The sequence below is a fragment of the Homalodisca vitripennis genome, chromosome 8, assembly GCF_021130785.1.
Source record: "Homalodisca vitripennis isolate AUS2020 chromosome 8, UT_GWSS_2.1, whole genome shotgun sequence".
Taxonomy (NCBI): Eukaryota; Metazoa; Arthropoda; class Insecta; order Hemiptera; family Cicadellidae; genus Homalodisca; species Homalodisca vitripennis.
The window spans coordinates 70,462,340-70,490,315 of record NC_060214.1 but is presented as its reverse complement, the minus strand read 5'-3'; the positions used below and the strand labels follow the sequence as shown (position 1 = coordinate 70,490,315).

The window sequence follows — 27,976 nt, the reverse complement described above, 5'->3', positions numbered from 1 at the left end:
ATAAGTAAGCCACTTGATAAAACTTTGGTAAATCCTAAACTTACATTTAAAGAACTAATTTCGTTTATGTTGATACGTTTGATTACTATTTTTATTGCATCACTTTTTTTATTTGTTTAAGATTTGATTGTTAAAACTTATTTGTTACTTAAATATGGAAAGCAAAAACATTAATTAATACGAAATTAATCTTAAGACAAATAGTTGGAAATTTAATATTTAAATTTGAATTCAATTTGCATTCTAATATTACCAAATGGAAGTTCTTTGCAAGGGCTATTGAACCTGAAACGATGCAGTAGTGTATAAAAGGATGAAGGAATTAAATCTTCAGTGATCAAATCAATAAACTGACTTTGAGTAAACTTTCCTAATTAACTATAAACCGTTATAAATGGGTTGCAAAGTTCCTCTGAATAAATTACACCAATTGCAGCATTAGGCAATATTTGAAATTAATATTCTATTAAACTCTAAATAGTTTTATGGCGGTTCATTAACACTGTCATGAGTATAGCCAATACCTATAATTCCGCAAATACCTGTTTCTAGATGTAAGAGTTTGTACGCATTTCCCCAATATATACTAAGGTCATTAAATATTGTAAAATTTTTACGCGGCATTTAACACATGCATTCTTGAAGTAAGACTCATTTGAAGACATTTTTATCTCCGGAAGCATATAAACTTTTATGTAATGATATTGTTATGTGAGTTTATGTTTAATGCTATTGTTCCTATGAATTATATATCTATTAAAATTCTTTCAAGTATTTTTTAAGTACGTGGGTACATCAACAAATAATTCTCTATGTAATGATACTGACCATAAACAAAACACTATCAGTTGAATATTTGGTACAAATGATTCATTTAATTGTTGATTACAGAATTAATTCATTGCTAATTGGCCTCCAAAAGGCAATTGATTGCTTTTAGCTTAAATTTTTCTTATTATAGTTTATTTGCTGTATTTTAAAGAGAAATGAACGATTTGTCACATATATAACGGATGTAAATTAAATTCTTGTTCAAAGTCTTTTAATAATTCTTCTTGTATCTGATATAATATAACTACGAAATTGAGTATTTAACGACGGTCATTACTATAACTGTTACACATTATCTGATTCTGTTAAAATGTATAAATCGTAAATACTCAACACTTATAATTTCAAACATTGATATAGTTGTCCCACAAAAAAAACTAGATATAAAAGAATAGCTTTCGGTTCTTTTCAGATACGTTTATAATTGTTAATTGTAACAAAAGGGAATTATTTTTCCCTCATTTAACATACGCTAAAACCAATGTAAAGTAATAAGTAACCTTAATATAAGTCTGAATAAGGGAAATAATATTGCTAAGTTATTTTTTATATTTATATTAATTATATATTTATTGTTCAGGTTAAATAAAACATGGACTAAGTAAATATGTGCTAGTATAGGAATGTTATAATTCATTCAAGATATCACGTTTTTCATTTATAATGTAAAAATACTATTTTAAATGAGTTTCAGTAATGTCCCCTCATTACTGTAGAGAAAGCTTTCAAATGTCCACGCTTGAAGAAGCTTCCCTTTGCATTGACTCCAGTTACAGTAACCTTTGCTAACCGAATTTGTTGAATTTTAACTAGGAAATACTTTCTACACATTACATCGTACTGATTTTATGGCATTATATTTACATATATATCTCTCAGAAAATAGCTTAGGCATTTTTTATTGTCGCGTGTAGTATTTCGTATGATTGTATTCAGTTTGCTCAGAAACTTATTTATTCAGCCAAACCCCATCCTTTTACAACCACCATTATCGATTTCACCTTTATATAAATGAAAGTTAACGCAGTAAAGTATAAAATCAGTTATGAAACCATGATGGCAACCAGAAAAGAGAATAATAAATAAATTGGTAAGCGAATTAGAATATAAATATAAGGCCTAAGCATCTGAGATTTTTATTCACTGATTATTGATCACAGGTATCAAACAATTTTAGAGTGGAAAGAACATGTTATAAACTAATGACAATATTTGTGTTTCGAGATTTTCTGGCGTTTTAGTACCCTCTCTAACTCACTGAAACTTTCATTATTTTAACATATATAACCCCCTCATACAATCGTAAAATATAATTATTTTATGAAAAATGGCTTAATTGAGAGTTGTACCAGCAAGGGAAACACGAATTACAATATTTAACTTTAAAGTTATGACAGTCAACTGATTTACGCACTGCGCTGCCACTGTGAGAGGCTTTTCTGCTGTCGTATTGTGCTGCAAATTGTCTTGTGTCACAGGTAACTACAATAGCACAATAGTCTGTATAGTAATGTTGAGTGTAACTAGCAAACTAATGCCGAGCCTGTTATATGCATAATAACCTGGTAGGCTACTAGTTGAAAATAAAGTAAGTTACCAGTATTGTCTTTGAATCTAACTTAAACTGCTTAGGATGTAAAGGATGTACTTGTCAAAACAAATACTTGTTAGTTTAGTGGATAGTTTTTGAATTGAATTAGCTGTACCGAAAAAGAGTATAACAGCTTGCCAAAAATATCCCTTCGTTATTATTTTCGTCACGAGGCCAATGTTTTATCCCCAGCAATAAAATATCGTAGAACGATTTTTAGTTCTTACATAATTTTACTCGCTATCTATAAATTAAATCTCCAAACATTTTATCTCCACCACTTAAATAATCAAGCAGTATACACTTTCCAAGAGAAAAAAGTATTTTTATACGTATTAATTATATTTTTACATATTATGTATATCTATACGAGAAAACATAAGGGCAAAGCAATATTTTTAGTTTAAATTGTTATTATGGGGTACAACTAAAATCTCAGGGCGTTTCTCTACTGCCGGCTGTTAAGGATTTCATGTGTACATAGTGTGCCTCATCGATATTGAGAGAACGGGTTATCCTATAATAGTGACAAAATGGGTTCCGCTAAATAAACTCTTAAGAACAGTTTAAATTATCTTCATTCAGCGTAAACAATAACGCTTAGTTCTGGGGATCGACTGGCGAGGCTTTGTATTTATAATTTAATTAGTTTTTGTAAGCTAAATACTTTGGTGAAAACCTAACTTATTATTTTTATTGTGACGAATGACTTAGAAATGTGTGAATGTTATTACAGCGTAAGGAAAGCAATTGTAAACATAAAATCAAAGTTATTTTCATATGCTAGGCGAATTTTTAAAACACTATACTTGCGTTTCAAAGGTTTCTTTTCGAAAATTACAAAATTGTCTAAACATTTTGAAATAGCCTATAAACATTACGCAGTTACATATAACATTTTTCAAAAATTAAATAAAGATGTTTTACTTTAACTTCGTTCTATCACCAATCCTATTCAAGTTCAGTAACGTGTTCTTCAAAATTGTTTCAAAGTGCTCTTTAATTAAAAAAAAATAATAATATCATGCTATGTTATGCAGACTATTATGCTAAGGTAAGCTTACTTTAAATTAGGATTAACTTTATATGAGATGTTTAAACATCTTGAGTGCCAACGCCACACTTTACTTAACACTATCTAGATCTTCCTTCACAGTCTTCATAAAACTCTAGCACTGTAAGGGTTAAACACAGTATTATTTGCATGGTTATATAGGCTCGAATAAATAGGTAACTACCCTAATTCATATTACCTGATATCATCCTTCTTATAAATATTAATTATCTGCTCTTATCTAATTATATATTATTAGAATTAAAATAATTATTTAATCAAGACTTATATGAAGATTGACAATAACTACGGTAATCTTTACAGTAATAATTAGTATTCTTGAATAACCACAAGAAAAAAATTAAAATGTTACAGTTAAAAAAGTTTATTCTAATGCAACTGACGATTACTATTCATGAAACACATGATTACCGCATATAAAATGGATCTGTTTTATAGCGGTAATATCACTCACTACATTTCTTATTGTAATCTATATTTAATTAATGTCATATCGAAATGAACTAATTGGTGAGGAAAAAAACTACTATTATGGTTTTATAAACAAATTTTTATTAAATTTTTAGTTTTAATTTAACCCTCAGTACTTTTTGTTATCCTACAGATTTTTTTCATTTCCCTAGTCAAATTTGATTTAACTTTATTATTTCATGGTTCGAGTCAGTATTGTTTGTTTCATGAACCATACAATCCTTCCATCGTCAAAATAACCTTCAAACAAAGAAATTAACTATACATCACATCAAAAGTATCATGATTATTTTATGATTGAAACAATTACAGATTTTGAGAATAAGTGAGTTTTTACATTTAAAATGAGTGACTTATTCGCAGTATATTCAGCATAGAGCCAGCAATGTCAGACTTCTTTTTTTGATTTATGGTAATGATATACACAGTACAAAGGCTAACTTCTTGTACACAAGTCTGCCCTACATACAGTGTGACTATATGCAATAATAGTCAGTATATAGTCAGTAGTCAGAAATATTCCTACGTTTATGGCAATGATCTAAATAGGATAAAGGCTAACTTCTTGTAAACAAGTCTGTCCTACATACAGTGTGACTAATATGCAATAATAGTCAGTAGTCAGAAATATTCCTACGTTTATGGCAATGATCTAAATAGGATAAAGGCTAACTTTATGTACACAAGTCTGTCCTACATACAGTGTGACTAATATGCAATAATAGTCAGTATATAGTCAGTAGTCAGAAATATTCCTACGTTTATGGCAATGATCTAAATAGGATAAAGGCTAACTTTATGTACACAAGTCTGTCATACATACAAAGTAACTAATTTGCAGTAATAGGCAACGTAGATCCATTAATATCAGACTTCTTACATCGGTTTATGGCGATAATCACATAGGACAAATTCTAAAATCTTGTACATAAGTCTGCCCCACATACAGAGTGATTAATTTGCAGTAATAGTCAACGTAGAGCCAGTAATGTCAGACATCTTCCTTCGGTGTATGGCAATGGACATAGGACAAAAGCTAACTTCTTGTACACAAGTCAGCCCTACTCTAAACTTCCTTGAGAGTCAACATTTTATTCCGTTACTATGAAAAGGGAAATGACAAGTTCGCCTGTATATGCATTAGGATTTAACTTCCCCAGAATTATATTTCATTTATATTTATCTTAAAATTAAATAACACTTACGTCTTCAAATATACTACGTTAGGTATGGATTTGAATTTGCTCACAACTTTAATTTCCAATAAAATCAAAACCTTTGCACCAAATTGATACATTATGTTTGGCTTTTATTCCGGTCTTATTAAAATACTTCAACGTAGGTATTTTAACACAAGGACTTTTTCCAAATAGATCTAAAAATTCTTTGGAAATGTCTAACCATATTTAGAATATTGGACCTCATAAACCGATTCGTGTGGTGTACAAGAACCATTTTATTATATAATAATGAACAAGGAAAACTATAAAAGTCTATACGCTTTCAAAAAATAGCCATTATTGTAACTAAAAATACGCGGAATAAACAAACTTATTATCTGAACTGTTTATTAATAACTTATTGCAGTAAATATATTATATTATTTACGTGCTTATATCATTTACGTAATTTATCAATTTCATTTAGTGCAAATATAATACCACCTACGATGTTTCTTCAAAAAGAATGTAAGTATAGCTTGTTATTCTAGTCTACGTGTATGGTTTTTTTGAAATCTTAAACTCAAGAATTGTATAGGTTCGACATAAAAATGCATTATATTTGAATCACAGAAAATATTTACTTTCACGGTATAAGACAGTTAAGATAGTATTATATACACTAATATAATCTAATAGGAGTTTCTTAACCATATTACTTGAGATGCTTGATGAATTAAATTGTGTGTGTCTGTCCCGCAGAATATCTCGAGAACAAAGTGACAAATAGACTTAAAATGTTGCATCAACCTGCATTTCTATTGAGTTTGATGGTTTTACAAGTCACTCCAGAGGATTTGGCTGCGAGTTATTAATATTTTGAATTCAGCCTTGAAAGAAAACCATAATTGGAACAAAAATGTACGAGAAAGAAACCTGTGAACAAGATAAATTATATCATACTGCATTTAAAGTACGACATAGTAACACTAGTATCCCAAAGAAAAGATCAATATCTTTAAAGTTCAACCTCGGTTAATCTTGTTATGTTACACGTGGTGTAGCGTACTTTCAACAAGCTTTGTAAACTGAATCTTGATATCCAACGGAAGAACTTTAACTAAGCTTTTGAAATAATGATTTTTACTATCAAATTTCATTCAACCAGATGTTATGGAAGAATTAAGTAAATCGGCGATTCTGTATTAACTGATATCGCGTCAGAGGATTATAGTAACATACCACAGCGTATCATTTTCAATCTACGATGGAGTCCATGTCACGTAAATTTTAGCATTATTCAATTTTCATATGATATAAAGAGTAACAAGCTACAGAGCAAATGAATAACATAGCTTTCGATTAATGCACTAAATTATTGTGTGGATTAAGCGTTTTTTTATTTTCAAAGTTATAGTCCTTTAAGATAACTTCTCTGAAACCAAGTGAAACTAAACATTTTAAATTACGTAATAAAGAGTAGTGGCCAATATTTTCAAATTTCTGGCAAGATTATAACCAGCCTAAGAAAATCAGTTTCGTATGGAAATGTGTTTTATACAGTATGTATATCAATAATGATTTTACTGAAATAGAAATATAAGGTTAAAGGGCTCAATTTATTATAAAAATAATGTATAAAGTGCCTTCAGTCATGCACATAGTGAAACGCTCATATCATTATTTTAATCTGCTTTTCTACTGAATACTACAAATGGGCCAAGAGATCTGCGAGAGCGGGCCGGTTTTCCTTGTGATGGGTGAACGGGGTAGAGGGCCGTCGCTTCCAAGAACATCGGTCTTTCCCTTACAGCTTATCTTTCGGCATTTTCGTAACCTGAGAAGCAATAACTGCAATATTTACAGGTTTATTCTGTTGGCTCGTGATTATATTTAAATAAAAGATATTCCGATAGTTCAGTTATTTGAAATCAATCACAGAATGGCAGCGCGTAGATAAGGTCGATGTTTCGTGGATGGCTAGTAGAGCCTCGGCCGCGCGGTCAGATCTCTTGGCCCATCTGTACTTATAGATACGCCCGTCTTCATAAAATTATTCTTCTCTAAAGGAGGAGTATTTTTAAGACTGCGATTCAAATAGTTTTATACAATATACCAATTCATCCAACCCAACATTAAATTCATAACCTAGGTATATTGGTATATATTATTTTATATTATATGACACCTGATCAGTAATATTGGTGTTACAGCTATCGTAGATGTCTGTTTATCTCTGCTCGCTGTCTCCGGACTGATCTCGAATTGTCTCGTCCTCATCGTCTTTTACAGACGTCCTGCCCTGCGCTCTCCGTCTAACAGGTAATTCTTAGAAAATGCATATGCGTTGTTTTCTTTAAATACAGGAGAACCAATGTAATCTACAATATACTAAATCAGTTGCGAAGATCTATATTTGATGTTACCTTGCTTTATGCTTTACAAATGAACCAGTACCAGGACATTTCAGCACTGTTCTTTAAACGTATATGTCTCCATCAAGAAGGCATTGTAGCCCATGTTTATGCACTAAGTCCGTGCAATACCAACTCAATAATGTGTGAGTGAATATATTCAATATTGTTCTCATTGTATACTTTCAAGAGTCTCCATAAATATACTAATATATATAAAATTGAATACTTCCATAAATATTTAGGATAGGGCCTACACACGGTTGGCATCCGTTACAAAAATAGACCAGTACTATTTCAATATACGAGGTTATTTTCTGCTAGCTTCTTTAAAATGTTTACGAAAAAAGGTTTGGCGCTTGATAAAAATCAGACTTTATGCAAATCGCCTTGAAACAAAGTAGCATTGTTCAAAAAACATGTGTATATTAGTTTATCAATAAAGAAATTAAGTTTTATTCTGAGACACATTTGTCTTAGGCCAAATACACTTCTCAAATAAAAAAAAAACTTTATTTTTAAAGACTGACGTTTTTACGGTTAATTACAATTCTGAAAGAAAATTGACCTGCTCACTTCAAGGATTAGTTTTAATCTGAGAAGCTTGAAAACTTTTGGTCAATTCCTTACCACTAACAAGAAATATGTCATATATCAAGTAACAGATTAAACTACCTAAAATTAATGTGCACATACTATTACTGAGAGCGAGCAATACTATACATGAATACATAATTACAATTGAATGGTACGAACAATACTATTGACTGATGTTTAATACTATGAAATTCTGTAATGAAGTAAATTAAAAGCATAACAATAAAACAGTGCCATCAGAGTTCACTTCTATAGTACATTTTTTCAAATTATTATTTATACAATTAAGAGATCTAGCTTTTCGTACTAGTTATTACAGTAATGTGGTAGTTAGAATACCATATAGGAAAGGCTGACTAATATTGCTGAAATGGACTTACACAATTTTAGCGCTTCGTTCTTTGGTAACTTGTCTGTAAAGCTTTGTAAGGATCTTTATGTTCATCGCAACTTATGCTACTAATGATAAATTATCTTAGCAGGTTCGTGGAAGATTGTGCTCACAAACCGATTTTCTTGGTCCTAACTCATCTACTCATCACGAAGGTTTATACCTATGTTTATAATCTTGACTTCTCGGAACAGGTTCGTAGTAATATTGGTGTTCGCTCACCTACTGTCTGCTATGGTCCTAGCTCCTTTGCTCATTACTACTGTTTATACCTATGTTTCTAATGAGGACTTATCTACACAGGTTTGTAGGAAGCTTGGTGTTCGCTAACCTACTGTCTGCTATGGTCCTAGCTCCTTTGCTCATTACTACTGTTTATACCTATGTTTCTAATGAGGACTTATCTACACAGGTTTGTAGGAAGCTTGGTGTTCGCTAACCTACTGTCTGCTATGGTGCTAGCTCCTCTGCTCGTGTCGCGGGTTCCCGCCCTCTCCGCAGGTTTCAGCGCTCTCGTCGCCACCTCCACCGTCTTCTCCATCGTGGCCATCGCCCTAGACCGCTACTGGGCGGTGCTCTCCCCCCTCCACTACGCCATGACGGTTACTCGCCGTAGAAGTCTGGCCGGTACAGCATAGTAAAATAGTAATATCCACTTGTTTATAAGCACAATTACTATTTTCCTTCATACTTTTAATGCGATGCTGAATTTTAATTAGTGTTAGTTGACTATAACAAAAACTGTTACTTAAGGGGAGCACTTCGCCCTATCTTCGTAATGTTAACATAGGTACACTTATCTCAAGAACTACTTGAGGTATCTTCATAATTCTTTTTTTCATTTAAAGAGGGCTTCTAGGGGAACACGTGGAACCAAAAAAAAAATTTTTTTTTGGCATATACCCTAAAAGTTATATATTTTTGTTTTAACGCTTGTCAAAAACCTATATAAATATGTGTATATGTATGTATATAAATATTGAAACTCAGTGAAATGTGATGTTTTTAGTGGTTCCACATATGTAAAACAGTGCTACAAACATACAAAAAAATTTCATATTCCTACCATTTGTAGTTTTTGAGAAAAAATGTACTTTTGTATTGAAAAACCGCAACTTTCGGAAAAACACAAAAAAACGGAAAAAAATACTGCTTTATTACCTTTTTTCAGTACATTCCAGGTGCATAGGCTGGCTGATCTCCTTCCTGCTCCTCATATTCATCCTCCAGACTTCTTTTTAGTAAGTTTTTCTTCTGTCTAATTTTTTTCTCTATATCTTCTTGAGCTTTCTCTGCCTTCCAAATTCGCCGCCGGTCAAGCTTTTTCATTGCTGTAATAAAATGCTGCCCTGGTGACACTCCTATTTCTTGAAATACTTTTGCATTTGCCAATGTAGCCATCATTAAAAGCTGTAACAGCTTCATATATGCCAAATTTCAAAGTTTTAATCTCCACAAATGTTCTTTTAGGTATGTAGGTCCAAATGACATTGTTGAGGGACTCATTGGGATTTTGAGTTTTTCCCTTAGTACATTTGCCCATGTAGAGTTGGATTGGCTAGATCTTGAAATATAGGTTTAATAAATGTCATTAGGTTTTCAGGCAAGTGAAAATGGCTGCCATGATCATAGTTTTTCATTGGATTTTACGGCTTTGCGGTACTTACACCAGGTTTCTTCATCATCTGGACATAGTCCATGTTGAGGCCTTTCATTAGAAGACATCACATGGAAAAACTCTGCCCAAATGGCTTTTTTCATGTCTTCAACAGAGTTTGTGTTGCGTCTAATTGCCAATCCGTAGTATTTTTTGGAGCTGAATAATGGCAGAATCTGTTAGCTTGTTCTTGCCGCCAAGTCGTGAGCCGTCAGGGAGTGTTTTAGTCTTAGCTTTTAGATTTTTTAATCTCGATCCATCCGTTTCTGGACATGGCCTATGCATTCTATCTTTGTTATGGCAGTATCACCATAGGCTTGGCTTCGCATACACTGGAGTACGCCTTGCTGTCTCCATCACCAAGGTATTCAAGGTAACGAGCCTCATACAATGCCTGCGAGCGCTGAAAAATTGCGACTGCTCCAGCAACTTCCATGGCTCCACTAGAACCTTCAAAGTTTGCGATACAGCCATCACCATGCGTGTTGTTTAGTCTATTAGTGCATCTGCAATATTTAGATAAAATCTCGATGTCTAGGACCTTACCGGTTGATAAAGATGTCACTGATACCACTCCATTTAGTGAAAGGTGACCCCGCTTCTGCCATGAGCCATCAGCAGCTATAGCGAGGTCTCTGCAACCATTCATTATCCGATACAGCTTCTTGCACAGCACTTTGCATTGACTTCTTACACACTAACTCAGCAATTGAACCCAAGTAATGCTCATGTTCATGATATCTCAAAGGCGGAGGTGTAAGATTCATAAAAGCGCAAATTTTCTCCGCAGCCACTCTACCTTTGCCTATGTTACGCATAGCATAAACCAAACGAAGATTTAGGTCATAAAATGTGTTAGGCCTATCAGACTTTGCTTCATTCTGATTAGTGTTAGGCCTGACTAATTCAGAGTTTGTCACAGTAAATAGTGTTTTCACAATCAGAACAGCTGACTATAATTTTTTGATGCTAGGCCTACAATGTGTTTTACTTTGTAAAACAAGTTGGCCATGGCAATTTTTTACACACTGAAACGTTACTAAGAGCCTCATTCAACAATCCTATATTAACTATACAGTTTTCAGACTCATCATTTTCATTCAATTGGTACTGTTTTCAAAAAAGGACTGACCTTCTTAGAAGATGCACTTTGAGGTCTTGGCCTATCCACATTTGGAGTATTGGTACCTCGATTGTTACTTGATCCTGAGAAACTAGGCCTAGGACTAGTTGGGAGGGTTATGTTGATTTCCTTTGAAAACGCGTTTCTTGAAAGCAGGCTTTGAACGTGGCATTATAAAATTCACTACACTTATAAACAAAAACATACTCAGAAACTCTCCACTAAACTCACAAAAAACCATAATCATTTACGTAATTTTCACTCTCTAAAACAGAAATGTCAGTAACCAAAACATGTATGCTACCTAGGTTATAAGCAATGGTTATAAAACAGATGTTTTGTTGGTTAGTGTAAGTTGTTGACATAACAAACTGTCACTGCCAACCAAATCATGAACATGACTGCAACGAAGTAGTAGTACTATACAGCACCATTCAAAGTGTGACTGCTACAGGCCCGAAACTGCCTGCAGGCCTATTTAAAAAAAAAATATTTCGGACACTTCTAGTCATCATAAAAAAAAATTTAATACCACCATTGTTTATCGGGAAATTCCAAACTTTAATAAAAAAAAAAAAAAATTTGTAATTTTTTTGAGATTTTTTACGAAGTGCTCCCCTTAAGAAGCTTATTAAATAAAGGAACTTTCAAGAGTCTAATACTTTAGAGCCAGAAAGTTTAACATCGCTACATGATACAATCCTCGACGGAAAACTACCATAATTTTTGTGATCGAAGTACTTGGGCTTTTTAGTCTATGTCAAGCACATACTATGAACGTATATTGCTGTATTTATACCAATCTATATAATGCTAGATATTGTACTTAACGTTTTGGGGAAAATGTGACACAAAACTAGTGAATGTGTCACATTTTTAACTTATAGCTCCCATCTCTTTTCAAAGTTGCGTATGAACCTAACCAAAGCAATTTTGCCTCACAGTTCTCAATTTGAGCAGTGGCATATTTTTATCTACAAATTAGAGAACCCGATTGAATATATTTACAGACATAAAACTTGTCATGGCCATGGAAAACAGCGCAGACACAGGAGTAGAGGAAATGTAACCCCACTCTCCCAGTGACATAGTCTCTAAACTCATCAACTGTACACGTGGACAGGGACGAGAGTATCAGTCGAGATCTATCGAGTTATCGATCCTGTCAGTCAGCTTAACGCTTCTGCAACAGTTAATGGAACTCTGGCCATGCTATCTGGACAACAGAGATATTATTAAAATGTGTAGAAAAAAGTTAAATAATTAATTTCTTAAACAAAAAACAAGTAAAAAGATAATCCTAGTATAACTTCGTACGGAAAAAAACAAACAATTATGAATCTAGCGTCTTATGTAATGTTTAGAATGCATAATACACGAAATTGTTACTCCAAACATATTGATGTCAAACGACGTCGTACAAAAATGAAACGAAAATATTGCTCCAGGAAATACTTATGCGTTTCACAAAAAAAAAATACCAACTCTAAATAGATTGAAAATTATTATAGAGTGCCAGGCATGTCGTTACAAAAGTTTTACAGTCAATGGGTAAAGCGCATTATGAACCAAAGTTTTACATATAATTTTTGCAGTTGGAAGCTATTTATATTATACTTTTTTATAAATAGAACCTTTTCATGGTGGTGTCATAAATAATACATTTTAATGTAGAAATTAACACATAATCCTTAGCATTGTTTTATATTGTACTTTTGTTCTCTGAAAATTAAAAATTATTTTAACTAAAATATTATACATCTATAAGGTCTAAATGGCCCAGAGTTAATTCTAAAACGCCCAGTGTAATAAAAGATAGAGATTTAACGGATTCACCAGCGTTTTTTTATCAGGGTGAGATTTCATAGTGGTCCATAACATTTCTATATAAAATACGTGCCTTAGTTACAATTACACCAAACGACTGTTTTTAGACTCCTTACGACTTTAAAAGTGTTAGTGTATTCGTACAAATTCATCAGCACCCGAAATCGATGTAAAATTGCTACAAAAAATATAAAAAAGTGTACGCGAGACAACTGCACTATGTGGAAAGTTATTCTTTGGAGAAGTGTAATAATCAAGTGTTGGAATTTAGCATTTAACACCGAGCTGAACGAAAAGTAATTTATATAACAATTCAGCGTTTCGTTCACTTATAATAATACTTTAGGGAAGAATAAATCAATCATACATTATATTTGTGATAAAATACACATATTCTAATGTAATATAATGTGTGGTTTATTTACCGTTGCTTTAAACTAGAAATAAAAACATCTTTAGAAACTAGAAATAAAATAAAGATGTGAGGTCCTTTCAGTCAAAACCTGACATGAATTAGAGTAGCCGATTGTTTTAATCTATGTAGTGTACACAACATAGATTAAACAATACATCTAGAGCAATTGATACAACCTATCAAGATCTGTAATAGGTACTTGCTATCTTGAATAACTATCTTAATGTGTAGGGCGCTATTGCTCTATGATTATTGGGTATCATTTATGAATAAGATGTAAGATTTGGTAATTGTCATCTCAGCTTGAAAGTGAGTTGCTTAACTGGCTTTTCATGTTGTACAAGCCCAGTAACATTGTGACATGACCAAATTTCATGTTGGTTTTATACTTATTTTTAAAAACAGCTGGTCGTAAACATTATAAGTATTTTGGGTTCTTATAATATCCCATCCATAAATAATATTATATGTATATAATATTCTGCCGTAAAGTCAAAGTTTGTATCAATGTTTAAACTAATTGAATAGGAAATCTCCTTGCTACGAGGGTATTTCCAGAAACGTTCAACAGTATCTGAACGCAGCTAACGGGTGACGTACTTAACGTGAACTTTTACACGTAAAAAGGTATTCCTAGTGCTGGCAATGGGAAGGAGCTAAGAACAATATTTCAGTGCGACTTGCCTGTGCTATAATAGCACTGTCTGATTGGTTAAGTTTTATAAGTCGGTTGGGGCGTACTAAGTAGTTCTAGACTAGAAAAAAATGTTATAGTTTAGTTGTTTTTTAAATTATTTATTATTGCGTAATTTACTTTGTAATGATAAAAATAATATATACTAAAACTAATTAAACGCTATAGAGGTCAATAATTTTATCGCCCCATGAAACATATATCAGCCCCTTATGATCTGTGCTCATAGGACTCTCTTAGTGTGGAGCATCAGTAAATTGCTCCCATGTATATAGGGGTATTTATAAAGGCTTCATTAGAGCAAAAGGGTTAAAAAGGATCAAAAGGGTGAAAAGTATGAAAAGGTATATTTTTCTCAGATCATATATATTTAACTTAACACACTTAAAACGAATCGTCACACCCTTATTTAAATATTAAATCACCTTTAGCTAGAATATGCAGACATATAAATTACGCCTTTCAGTTTCTTTATCAAACTGGCTGATGGTGATATAACTATTATTCATGTATCTGACGGGCGGTGTTTGTATTTCAATTGCTAGGAAAGTATAATTTCATAAAAAATATAATTTCATATTTGTAACCCTTATGATTCCCTCACTTTTTGACTTTCAGCAAAACTAGCGCTTCTGAAGATCGACGTATTTTTTACGAAAATTCATGTATAGAAAAATTAGGTTGTATGTTTTTATACAGATCAAATCAGCTCTACTATCCTAGAGTGTACCTTGGATTATATTTGATGTTTTTTTTTCTTTCAGCAAAATAATCAAAAAGTTATAATGATTACTTGTGCTTTTATTTTTTTAATACAATTTAAATTAAACCATAACAGTCTTTTAATGCAGCTAGGAAAACATTTAAACGACAAAACCCTTAAATGTTCAGAACATAAAAATCTTCTGAATATCTTCAAACTTAGCAATAAATAACAATTTTCAATGTAGTCCTGATTGAAATCATCAACTCGATTTAAACAGTCTATGGATTACCGAACTTTGAAAACATCCAAACTTAGTGTTTGCTTTGTAAACAGACGAATTAACAACTAAAACGTACAGTTTGCTCAGTAAATACAAATCCAATTACCAAGGGATGAACAAGAACGCAGCTTCTACTGTTTAATCTTTGTGAAGACAAAAAACACATTAAAAAATCTGCATGCAGTATCAAAATTTATTTTTGTTTAATTATATTTTGAAAAGAGATTCCTTATTCCATTGAAGTGTTTTAAATTGTAAATATAGGAATATTTACTTCTTAGATCATGCAATATATCTTTCATATTTACATTGTAACTTAATAGAAAAAAATATAGAAAATTATAGTAAATGCAATGGTTTATTCACCATTGAAAAATTAACTTGAGTGTCTAATTCCTGGAAGAATCAGCTTAATTGTCTATAAAGAATGTCTATCCAAGTCTTAATTTTCATGTTGCAAATATGTTCTAAATAATCATTACTTTTATTTTAATTATATAATATGGTTTTAATGTCAATTATTATTTCTATTTAGTGTTTTATGAGTTTTATGTTTTAGTGTATTAAAAGAAGGTTTGAAGAAAACAACTGTCACGGTAACAAACATTCGTCTACACAAGCAACTCAAGAAAAGGAAACGTTTCGATAACTGATATCCGATCACTTATTCAATTACATATGCCTAAAATACCGAGTGTCCTACAAAGAGGTTTGATTTTACACATTACTTGCTCATTTATGCACCGAACATTTTCAAACTCTATATAATCCATTAGATACATTTTTAAAATATTCTGTGAAAATTTAAGCTGTCTAACTTTTGTTGAAACAAAATTTTGTTATTTTGAAAACCTATACTTTAAAAACAGTATTTTTGTTTTGTAACATCATTTATTGTAATATTCTAGAGAAATAAAGCATTTAAATCTGAAAATTAGAAAATAACGTGTTAGAAAACCTACAATTACAGTCCAAAATTGTTCGAACTGTAATCCATCCACAGCGACACATTGGTGACAGCGCTTAACAAATGAATCGTAAGCTCTTAGAAATAAATCCTGCGGCATCCGGAGAAGTTCCTCTTCGATTGATTGTTTCAATTCCTCATCATTATTGAAGCTACGAGTATAAAAGTGTTCAATTGAGTAACCCCATAGTAAGAAATCACACACAGTTAAATCTCTGGGTCTGGGTGGTCAATCTAATAAAACATCACTTCCACGACAAATCCAACGGCCGTTAAGATTGTTATTTAGTAATCGCTTGACAGGATTTGCGAAATGAGGAGGAGCACCATCTTGTTGTAAAATGAGGCTAAACTTGTTCATTTAAAACCAGTTCATACCTATTCCCAGTCACTGTACTGTCTGAAATGCCATAAGATAGCACCCCATTACAACTGACAGCTTCCCAAATAGTAATTTCTTTTGATCTGAGTAGAGTCTGTTCAATAATGTGTGGATTCAGAGTGTCACCATTCTGTTAGGAACCTTTAATTTTTACAGAATATTCTTAAAACCTACTTTGTTAATTGTTTAGAGTTTGAAAATGTTCGGTGCATAAATATGCAAGTAATATAAAATCAAACGTTTAAACCTCTTCGTGGTATACTCACTATTATATAATATTGTATAACATTATTAGTGGTTTCAACTTCAATAACACGACAAATGTATGAGCATTGTTATGCATACGAGACTTCTTAAGTACAAAGAATTTATTTTGAAAACCAAACCCAAGAGAATATTTATTAAAAACCCAGAAAAGCTTACGCCGCACAACAGGAAGTTCACCGATGCAATGTGTCACACCGGAACTTCCTGTTCAGACACTCCTCAGCTTTCTTTTTGTGCGAATCGTACTAACTTTTTTACGAATATACTTAGTTACGAAGAACGCAGTTTCGATATATTGTTTTTATTTGTAAAAAAAAGTAGCAAAGAATATAACTTTATAACTTTGGCAGCTATTGAGTACTTGACTTTAATATCAGTATTTAAAAAATTTTGTTTAGTTTAACAATTAAATTTAAAAAGGCTTTTCATCTCCCAATTTTAACTTGATAAATATGACAGGGTTTCTTGGCAGTATTGGCAGAAGCACATGTAAAATTACACATGCGACAAGGTAATTATACTTTTAATAAGTTGTTAAACTTATTATATGTGTTATTATTGCTATGGTAATTTTATTCGTATGCAGGAATTTCAAAAGCCTTTTTCTTTAAAGTACGTTTTTGAGCTTTAATACTAAAACAGTATTCGTCGTATGCACGGTTTCAACTAATTAGTTTTATGTTATTAGTATAATAAGTATATTGTACAAATCAATAGTAAAATAACATTTTATATTGTTAGTGTTGTAAGCTGTTAATAAAAAGACACAATGACAAAACAACTGAAACAAAACAAAATATTTTTAGTAGAAATATACTGCTTGTTTCAGACTAAATGTCTAGTTATCAATAATGCCGTTTAATACTGTTAATGATTTGGTAATTATTATTTTGTATGGAAACATCGTATTTTTTATTATAAAATATACAGACACCAAAAAAAAAAAACTGCTTGCTACTAACGACAGATAATACAATTATAAAGAAGGCAAGCCAATATAGGGAGTAGAGTGAATTAATTTCCATTATCTAATCGAGTGAGTTTGTCTCGTTGCACCTAGATAGCGCTAATGTCGGCCACTGTTATTATTCTGGGTACTCGCTCTGGTAGTGGTTCACCGGCAATGCTGCATCAATCCAGGAAGCCCGCAATTCAATTTGTGTCACACTGAATAACACGGCACGTGCTCAATATACACAAACTATATTCTGTACGGTTCGTCATGCATATATTAAACTTCTTGGTAGTACTTCTATAACAGTATGCAACATTTACGAGAGCTTTACTTACATCATTAAAATGTTTACTAGAAGAATAAAATCTTAACTCTAACTTATTATATTGATCGCTATATTAAATTAAAAAATAATTAAGATAATTTTATGTAAACTGCCAGGAAACATTTTAAACATAAAACTTAGACTACATATTAACACCGTACTTTCCAATCGTGAATCATTCACGTAACTGCAAACGTATTTCTTTTTCAGTAATTGGAGTCACGTGGTGTTTGTCAGCTCTGCTGGCCTCTCCTCATTTACTCATGACTTGTGAGACGCCAGTGTTCTGGCTCACTCATTCCCTCATAGTCCTGCTTCTGGGCTTCACCTTCCCCCTCATAGCTTTGGTGCTTATCTACGTCAGGATGTATGCAGCGGCACACAGGTAGGTTTAAAAGCTTAATTGATGATTATATGCAGTATATGATTTATGTGTATTTAACCATGTGCGACAGACTTATCCTGCTTCTATTGCAGCCTTCTTGCGTAACTGCCGTCTTGCGTAGGGACCGTCTTGGAATTGGCGTGAATTTTGTGGTAGAAAATAGAAAGAGGAGTGGCCAGGTCTGTTAAATCACTAATAAATATGAGTGTGTAACACTTTATGAGACACACTTTTTTCTAGAGTCCTGGAATCTAGTATTTACACTATCCAAATCCTGTCTGAGTTTTCAGTGGACTTTTTAGCATGGAAGCTTATTAGCATGGACATAGTAACGTTCCTTAGAAGTTAGTTATAAAACGCTCATCACAAATGTTAAGGCTACTGAGATTTATGCTATCAAAAAATAAAGTAAATCAAGTAAATTTGTCTTTCCGGAGGAAAATATGCGGATTAATTCTAATAAAGTCAACTCTTAATTAACTACATCTAGACTTGTAGAAGTGACCAATCCAGTAAATCACACCTACAAAAAATATTTTACTACAATTTTGGAGGTAACTATCCGTATATTTAATAATTAAACCAGTTTCAAAGTGTCTGAAATGTGTTTCACGGTACAGAAACAGTTTACGAACGAGAAGACAGAGTATGACGACCGACCTCGAGTTGGCGAGGAAGGCGTCGAACGCCACCTTCTCGGCTCTCTTCTTTCGCGAGGAGGGACGAGCGATCAAGACCGCCATCATGGTGATCGCATCGTACCTGTTCTGCTGGGCCCCTTACTTCGTGTCCTCTACGAGTCAGGCTTGGGGTGGAGTCTCGCTGCCAAGGTCTCTGGTCACCATCTGTGCCGTGTCCGGGTCCTCCCTCAACCCCATCGTCTACGTGTTCCGCAACGAGTCTGTGCGCAAAGAAGCCACCAGAGTCGTCTGCTGGTGGGTGGATTACTGTTAATGGGCAAGTAGTAACGTACACAAGTAATGTGAAGGGAATATTTTTGGGGTGTAAATCCAGTAAAAGGTTCCATATACCATTAAGTTGAACAGTTACATGTATTGATATAGATTGAGAAGGGTTATTCCAATTCTACCTATGAAGGTAGTGAAAGTGACAAGTCTAATCTGACTATTGCACAGGTGGAAGGTCCCAGCGTGTCCTCCAGGACAGCCACCCGGGCTGCTGCCACGGGTCAGGCACCAGTCATCCTCCCGCTGTGACTCCATGTCGGTCCAGAGCTTCCAGATGTCCACAGCTGGTCCTGAGTGCCATCATATCGACACCCCTCCCGCAGACTTTGTCACCACTTACAACCCGGTACGTGATAGTCTCTTGGCGATCGATTGTTGTATTTAAGTACTTATTTTAATCAGACAGTTGTTAGTGCATTGTGGAAACATTCATGTTTTGAGATTATTTTTAATATTTTAACACATACATAATTTATTTTAGAGATAATAAAAATAATTAACATACATATACAAAATACACAATATACTTTAAATGTTTATTATGACCCTTTCCATAAATATGGTCGCTTAATTAATCCTATTTATTATCATTTATAATAAATATTTTTGGTTACTACTAAAAAATGTAACCTATAACTTTTGGATATGAAGCAGTAATAGTAAGTAAAAACTCTTTAATTGAAACCACATCAATGCTGTCAACTAAAATCTATAGCCAGGAGAGGACAATGGTCATTTGCCATTTGAGTAAATACGAATAAATGACACTACCTGCATGATTGGTAACTACTCTTTTAGAGAAGGTAAAAAGGTTCTGGATCTCTCAATATATTACGTAACCTATTTCTTTAGATTCCGCACAAAATCTTGGCGGTTTAAGATTCTCATAGTATGTTTAATGCGTCCATGGTAATAATGTCACTGTGTAAAACATTCGTTTATTTTAACAACCAGCTTTATGGAGTTTCTAGATATTATTATTGCTCTACACCAGCTTAAAATCATTATACCCTTTTATGTACTATATACAATTTTAAAGTTCGTATCTGATTGGTGGCTTTTTTATTATTGGACACATAACATTCTTACATTTTCAAACAGGATTGGATATATACCACCGATATCTTTATTGTATGCGGTACATACCCTTTACGGTAGCCCTGCAGTAGTTTTATTACGTGTGCAGTAGTACGTGATACATATGTACAATACATACATAAGCAATAACTTCCTTATTCATTTTTTATTCGAAACAATAGATTTGAAGATCATTTAACTGAAGGAAATTGGATACAATGGAAATTGGTATCGCTGTATAAATCGAGTGTAAAAACCTTCATTTTGAGTAATTGATTTTAAACTTATTTTATTTACATTTTAAGTGATTATCGAAGAGGTAAATATAGTCGTGCATCATACTTACAGTTCCTGTTCCTCATAATATCACAGTAAAGGTACATTAAAATTAATCGTAACATATAAACAAAGTGCATCGTCAATTTTTCGGTTTGGAGTATGCTTAGATGGAAAAATTTTAAAATTGTATGTTTTAAGTATTTTTACCGAAGATTTTGAAACTTTTAAAAAGATAGCACGTGCTACAAACATTAACAATTGGGATACTATAACGGTGGCCACTGTCTTTAAGACAATTTTGCTAACATTTACTTTAGCTAAGCTTTACTTAACAGTTTACTGTTGAGCAGTTTTCAACTGGAATTGAGTTCTCACTTTTGTACGGCAAGTCACCATTTGACGGTCAACAAATACACTGCCAGCTCACTGAAAATAGACATGTTAAAGGTTCTAAAATTGCCATAAATTTTAATAATTTTGTGATTTCTCTAAAATCAAAGAGGTATTTAACTTTAGAAATAAAAAATTACCACTGCGAGTATTATTTATATATAAAGTAGAAACAGATTCATATTTTTTATCTTACATATCATACCTCTTTGCTGTATGTATTTAGTGAAAATGTCTAAATACTTGTCTACTTAAACATTTGAAACGTTTTCAATTAGTGTTTAAACTAGTTACTAAAACGTAAACGAAGTCAATGCTTTAAAGCTTTGCACACTGTAACGTGGCAGGTATTTTAAATTTTTATCTGAGTACCGTTGCAAGTACCTGCGACAGTTTTTGCCTCAGGTTGTTGCAACAATCAATATCCCAGCAATGTTTATGATTGAAATTTTAAAGTCCGATACTGCTCTCAAAGTTTGCACATACAACTGTCTGACATTAGTTGGTCATGGTATAAATATGTTACACTAGCAATGTTTACTAACGGACACAAAACATGAGCAACCTCTGCCAGTGTAAACGCAGATCTACCCTATCAAAAATTGAATTCTTTTAAAGTTTGTTCTTAGAATAAAGATGTCAAAATGAAGTAACTTTTTAAATCAATTCTATATGAAGGAACACGTCTGGTCAAATAAATAACTGTGGCTATCATTTCAATTCTTATGAATATGGTGTATTCCCCAGATCCACGGAGAGTCCCAGAGGTACGAGAGCGTCACGTTCCGACTGGCGCAGCGCCGCTGTCAGTCGTGCGTACGTCAGAACTCTGACTCATCGACAGGGAGCGGCCACCCCCTCCTGACTCCCTTGCCCCGGCGCCAGCGACCCTCTAGCGAGCCATCTACTCCCCGCCACTTCAACAACAACGACAATGACGAAAAGCAGAATGTTTTCAAGGTAAGTACAGGAGTCCATACAGTTCGACATAAAAAATATCGGGTGATATTCACACGTTGGACTACACTATTCCTTTTTGTTAGGCGTTAAAATGGGATATTATTACAAAGATTTAAAATAACAAATAAATGTTGTAAATAAAAGTAAAATCAGCGTCAGTTTATGAATTAAAACATACCATTCGGCCAAAAATGGTGACATTCAGTCGTATTTCTAAACCCAACTACTTTCGTTTCCCTCACTGGCTAAAACATATCTGGCCTCCTTTTTTTCCAAAATGATATGACTGAGATATACGAGTAGAGCCTGTAAATCTTCTTCATGGGATTTCGACAGGAGGCAGCCCCTACGACCAACTCGAACCATGCGTATCCCAGAGTAATTGCAATGAGATGGTTCTCAGATCTATGTAATAAGAGAATAAAACAAAACATGCACATACCATATTATGAATTACTACCGAAATCAGGAAATGAATCTAAGTATAGGTAACATATTCGTAGATTAGCATTTTAATTATATGATGCATTGTGAAGATTATCCGTTAAAATCGTATAAATAGAAGAACAATATGTAATAGGTTGTTTCACTATCAATTATGGACTAAACTAGATATGGCGAAATAACATAACATAGGGTCATGTGCTTGACACATCTTTGTGACAACGGCTAGAATCTAATGGTAAATTGAAATTTTAATCAAGAATGATTAAAGTATAGACGAACAAATTAGAATGCTTTAATCAAAACTATAGCATTAAAACGCTTCCTCTCAACAGCTGGTTTCTAATAGAGATGTGTAGTTTCAGGAGGCTCCTGAACGACTGGCCGAGGTGAACGGTACCGGTGAGAACCGAAGGGAACGGTTCAAACTGCAGCGTCTGCCGGCAATTGAGGCGGATGAACCTGGAACTCAAGTGTAGTCGGACCTAGTTCATACGCTGAACAACTAGAGAGCAGCGTAGATGGATGAACCACTGCTTTACTTGTCTAGACTGGGACCATGGTCTACCTGTAGAGGTGTCCCAAGTTCTGACCAGAGTAAATTGTAAAGTATAACTTAGCTACGTATTTATAATATTTCCTGTTCAACGACAGGACGTAGCACAGTAAAACCGTTTAGAAGATTGTTTGATTGAGGAAGGTGATCCAAAGATTTTATTAGGTTGGGTTTGCAGATTTAAAATAAGATATCCATATTTAAACTGTTTAAATTTTTAAGTTCAAATTAAAAGCTTTAAATCGGGTTTTTAAGATGAGCTAAGTTTATTTTCGATCGTTTCATTAAGCCCCTTTCCAGATATAGGAAAATGCATAAACCGTTCACATAAAAATTAAAGAATAAGTAAGAAAAACTCATAGAAAGGTAGCTCACAACTTTGCCTCATATGTAAAAAATAATGAATATTCTAACGAAAAATGTAAAGAAGAACATATTTTATTTTATTTTTTAATAAATATAGTTCTGTCTTGGGAAAGAAGAAATACATTAATATTGAAGTTCAATCCCATATCCTAATTGTTTTGGAAGATAAGGTATATATGTATAATTACGTCAAAAACGTAAGATTCTATTTTATATAGACATTCACCATTTTGTTTAGAAACCTTTTTTAACCTAATATTATGATAAAGAAGTTTATTATAATTTTGTATGTCTCAAATAACTACAAAGTTGCAAGAAGATCGGAGATAAAAATATATGAGGAAAAATGTTGTTACCTATATATGCTCTTAATATATTCTTAAGGTTTTTATTACATTTTCATTGATAAAGCAGTCAACGTTGCGTTATTTTATTTCATAAAATATAACATTAATTTACAGGACTGTTTTGTATCATGGTGTAAAATAATAACTATTCAGGAATAAAATATTGTGCACCTTTTAAATATTGACATATTTAACACACTGTTTGTACTGGCGTAACTGTATTATATTTTTTATATTTAAACCAATGTAATTACCTACGCCACTATTGAGAGTATTTTTGAGCATTCGTAGGCAGAAAAGACTGTGATCAGACCTTAGTTTACACCACTGTATAGATACACCAAAGAAATGATATTTTTATAGTGCTTTAGGTTTTTACTGGCTTCTGTATAAATTAGTGATCCCTTTGTACGCTTTTAATGGTACTGTAAATAAGTTGTTGCTGCTAAGTGATGAGGATAACTTGCTTCCACTGTGACATAAAAGAAAATATTAAGATAATATATTACCCAGTTACGGCATAAATACTGCACGCCATCACTGACTGACAAGTCGACTTGTATAAACTGTGCATGTATATCCATATAATTTGTTTAACTTTATACTTTTCGAAGTAGAGAACCAATAAAAAAAATCATAATTTTAACAAAGTATTTCAAACTTTGAATATCACAAAAATGTTAATTTTGTAATGTTATCATGAAGCAACATCCCTTTTAATACTATAATTGTATATTCTGTTATAATTTATATATTTCGACAAATAAGTCAATATTGCTCTTATAATATTCAGCTTATAACTCGTAAAATAAATGATCAGAAGATATTTAAAATCCAATTCTGTTATGTGTAATTTCATTAATTAAGGAAAATATTGAAAAACTAACACCATTGTAAAGTTTTTGTATTTTTAAATGAAAGGCAAGGATAATATTCAGATGGTAACTGACATTAGTTCTTTGTTAAAAGATTTTTATCAGATGATTTTAAACGATTTTGACAGGATATTGGACATTTGCAATAACACAAACCTGAAAACTCTAATCTCTCTCTTTCTCTTTTGTACATGACATGCTTGTACTTCACACAAAATCTGGTATTACAGGTAGTTTCTCGGTTTTCATGTATGAAATCAAATGTATGAAGTTGATTCATACATGGGTTGAATTCATGGGAATACATTGATCGGCTTGATTGTATGGACTGAAATCCTCCAAGAATCCAGAATGTTGTGTTCTGCTTTTGTAAAATATAACTATTGAAAATGTCTGATATCCTGACAGATTAGTTTAGAATGTTTCTCGTGTAGCCTATTCTTCTCTCCAGACTATACACCTTAACACGGATAAAACATAAGAAATTCATTTGATTTTAAACTAGCCAACAGTAAAATTTGTAATATGTAGCTGGAAGATCAGCGATACTACGAAAAGTAATAAAATAGCGATTTTACTGCAGACGACCTTTGTTTGTATTTTGAATCAACTCACACATATATTCCTTTCATGCGATTAACTATTTCTAAAAATATATTTATCTTATAAATAAGTAGGTAAATTATTAAGCTCAATATAATATAACTGAATATATTAGTTATTAAATTTCTTTTTAAAATTTATATCAAAATACCTTTCAGCGATATTTTTTATTAAAATAAAATATTTAGTTATGTTTATAGAAATATAGGATTATTTAATATAAAATTGTTTATGTGTCAGTAGTAAACTATCAGTGTTTTCCAACCAAGATCTATGATTATGTTTTCCCAGAATCTGTATTCCAAAGTTATTAACCTATTGCAATAGTTTCACTATTCTGGATGTACAATTAATTATTTAATCACTATTTTTATAACGATTTTATGCCTTAAAGTTCACAATGAGAGTGAACATTCTTAGTTACGACTGTATATTTTCTGTTGGATTATTGAGAGTGAATATCCTCAAAGCTTTAAAACTAGGGACCATTTTAGCAGATACCACGCACCAAAAACACCTTTATACATATCCTTTTTTGACTTTTTTACATGAGTAAAGTTACAATAATAAAAAATCCTAGTATTCAAACCGTTTTCATCAATAAATAAATGTAGTTGAAATCGATGATTCATCCACACCCAATTTGAGATTGATCCACATTTTATCATTTTAGTATTAGTAAGAAACGTTTAAAAGTATATATATATATATATATATATATATATATATATATATATATATATATATATATATATATATATATATTAATTACTGCCGACCATGACTGAATCTAGAAAAGACGTTTAAATATTCCTTCCTAATGAATCAGAAGAAGAAAATAGATTTCTGAGAACAGAAATATGAATAAATAATTTCTAATGGTTTTTACCGAAGCTTAACCTTGATATTTGTACAAAATCTAACTAAAGGTTTAGCACCTAGGATCTATTTTAGAATCCTATTTCAAGTTACAGTAAACATGCTGCTTTCACTCATTCCAGTTAAACACACATACTCTTGTTCTTAATAGAACCAAAGAAAATCGTTGATATGCGATTTAAAAAATTCCCATGAATCGAGTTTTTAAGAGCAGGAGAAACTATCATATATATTGTAAAGAACCAAGTGTTGCTGATAACCTTTGTATTAGTATGTATTACATAAACTGAGAGTGCATACAATGATTTAAACTGCATGAAAGTCTGACCTAGTATGTTATCATGGAGAAATCAGAATACATGTATGTTACACGCTACACTAATAAATTCTTGTTACTGAACTGTCTAGGTAAACTTAAGTTTATATTTTTATACAGCATATAATAGCCGATCAGATTTAAATAAAACGATAGGGTTGTTTTCATGGTATTTGCAACAGTATTTTCAGAAGACTGTTTATCTATAATGGATTAATTAGAGAGTATTATGGATAAACTGATAATTTAAGTAAATTGAAATATTAAACACTCATATAGACTCTATCTAAAAATTTAAACATAAATATGTATTAATGTACCGTTTTATACAGAAATCATGAATTATTTTGCCGTCATAATCGTACGAATTATATAAATAGTTATGAGATACGTACGGATAATACATCTAAATTTTCACAATAATCGTATTTATGAAAATTACTGCCATGTTTGTAAGAGATTCGTAAGAAAGTGTTGCCAACCGTATGCCAAGTACGTACTTTTATAATTTTAAACAAATTCTACTAAGAGAGATACATGTATATTTAAATTTCAACACTAGTAACTTTAGTCTCAGTTCCCAATCCACTACTAGAACCAAACTCATACTAACAAAATTTGCAAATGGTATATATTTATACCCTATTTTAATACATATATCACTTACAAGTAATTTAAAAATTGAATCTTGTACTACTTTTATTTTTGTAATTTTTTTTAATAGCAATAAAAAATCACCAGCGAATACGGTTAGATATAAAATACTTCACTTGGCACAGTTGAAATTAAGTTTTGCCATAATTTAAACGTCATTATATCACTAACTTTGTTTCATATTAAAATAAAATAGGTAAAAACCATTTTAGCTGTGTACTGGCGTTATTAAAATAATATGTCAATTGTATACCAAATAACATAACTTTCTTTATATGCAATCGATTTAAAATAAATCTAGTTAACTACGATAAATCATAATACTTGTATTTTAACACACAGACATGTTCATATGGTTACACATTGGGGGTTTACTTCTAACTTCTATTACATTCAACATTTTTATAAAAACATGAGGTGAAATAGCAATATAAATTACCTATAAATAACAAAACAATTTAACGTTGGTTTACATTTCATTTTAGAATGTTTTTTTTTACAAATTAATGGTTTGCAGTAACATATTGAAGGCAAAAAACTAGTCCAGAATTTTGGATCATAAAATAATATTGACATTTTCTTTAAATTACTTCTGAAATGGCGGATATAAGACGCGGCCAAAAATGTCAATACGTCACAAAATTAATATTTTACAACCAAAAATGTTCGGCCACAGTGTAATATCAAAAACTAGAAGAATTGTAGCTCACAAAAATTAAATGTTATGTTAAACTATGATTTTATCCTTG

At 32.1% G+C, this 27,976-nt stretch overlaps 1 protein-coding gene across 1 annotated transcript in view; it reads left to right on the top strand.

Moving 5' to 3' along the window:
- Positions 1 to 26,085, top strand: part of LOC124368222 (beta-3 adrenergic receptor-like) — a 31,449-nt gene extending 5,364 nt beyond the window's left edge. The window contains exons 2-8 of the mRNA XM_046825496.1: positions 7,342 to 7,450; positions 8,943 to 9,157; positions 18,339 to 18,513; positions 19,134 to 19,448; positions 19,650 to 19,827; positions 21,975 to 22,187; positions 22,991 to 26,085. Coding sequence (XP_046681452.1) covers positions 7,342 to 7,450; positions 8,943 to 9,157; positions 18,339 to 18,513; positions 19,134 to 19,448; positions 19,650 to 19,827; positions 21,975 to 22,187; positions 22,991 to 23,110 — 1,325 coding nt within the window. The 3' untranslated portion in view covers positions 23,111 to 26,085. The remainder of the gene's footprint in view (positions 1 to 7,341; positions 7,451 to 8,942; positions 9,158 to 18,338; positions 18,514 to 19,133; positions 19,449 to 19,649; positions 19,828 to 21,974; positions 22,188 to 22,990) is intronic.
- Positions 26,086 to 27,976: the final 1,891 nt, after the last annotated feature.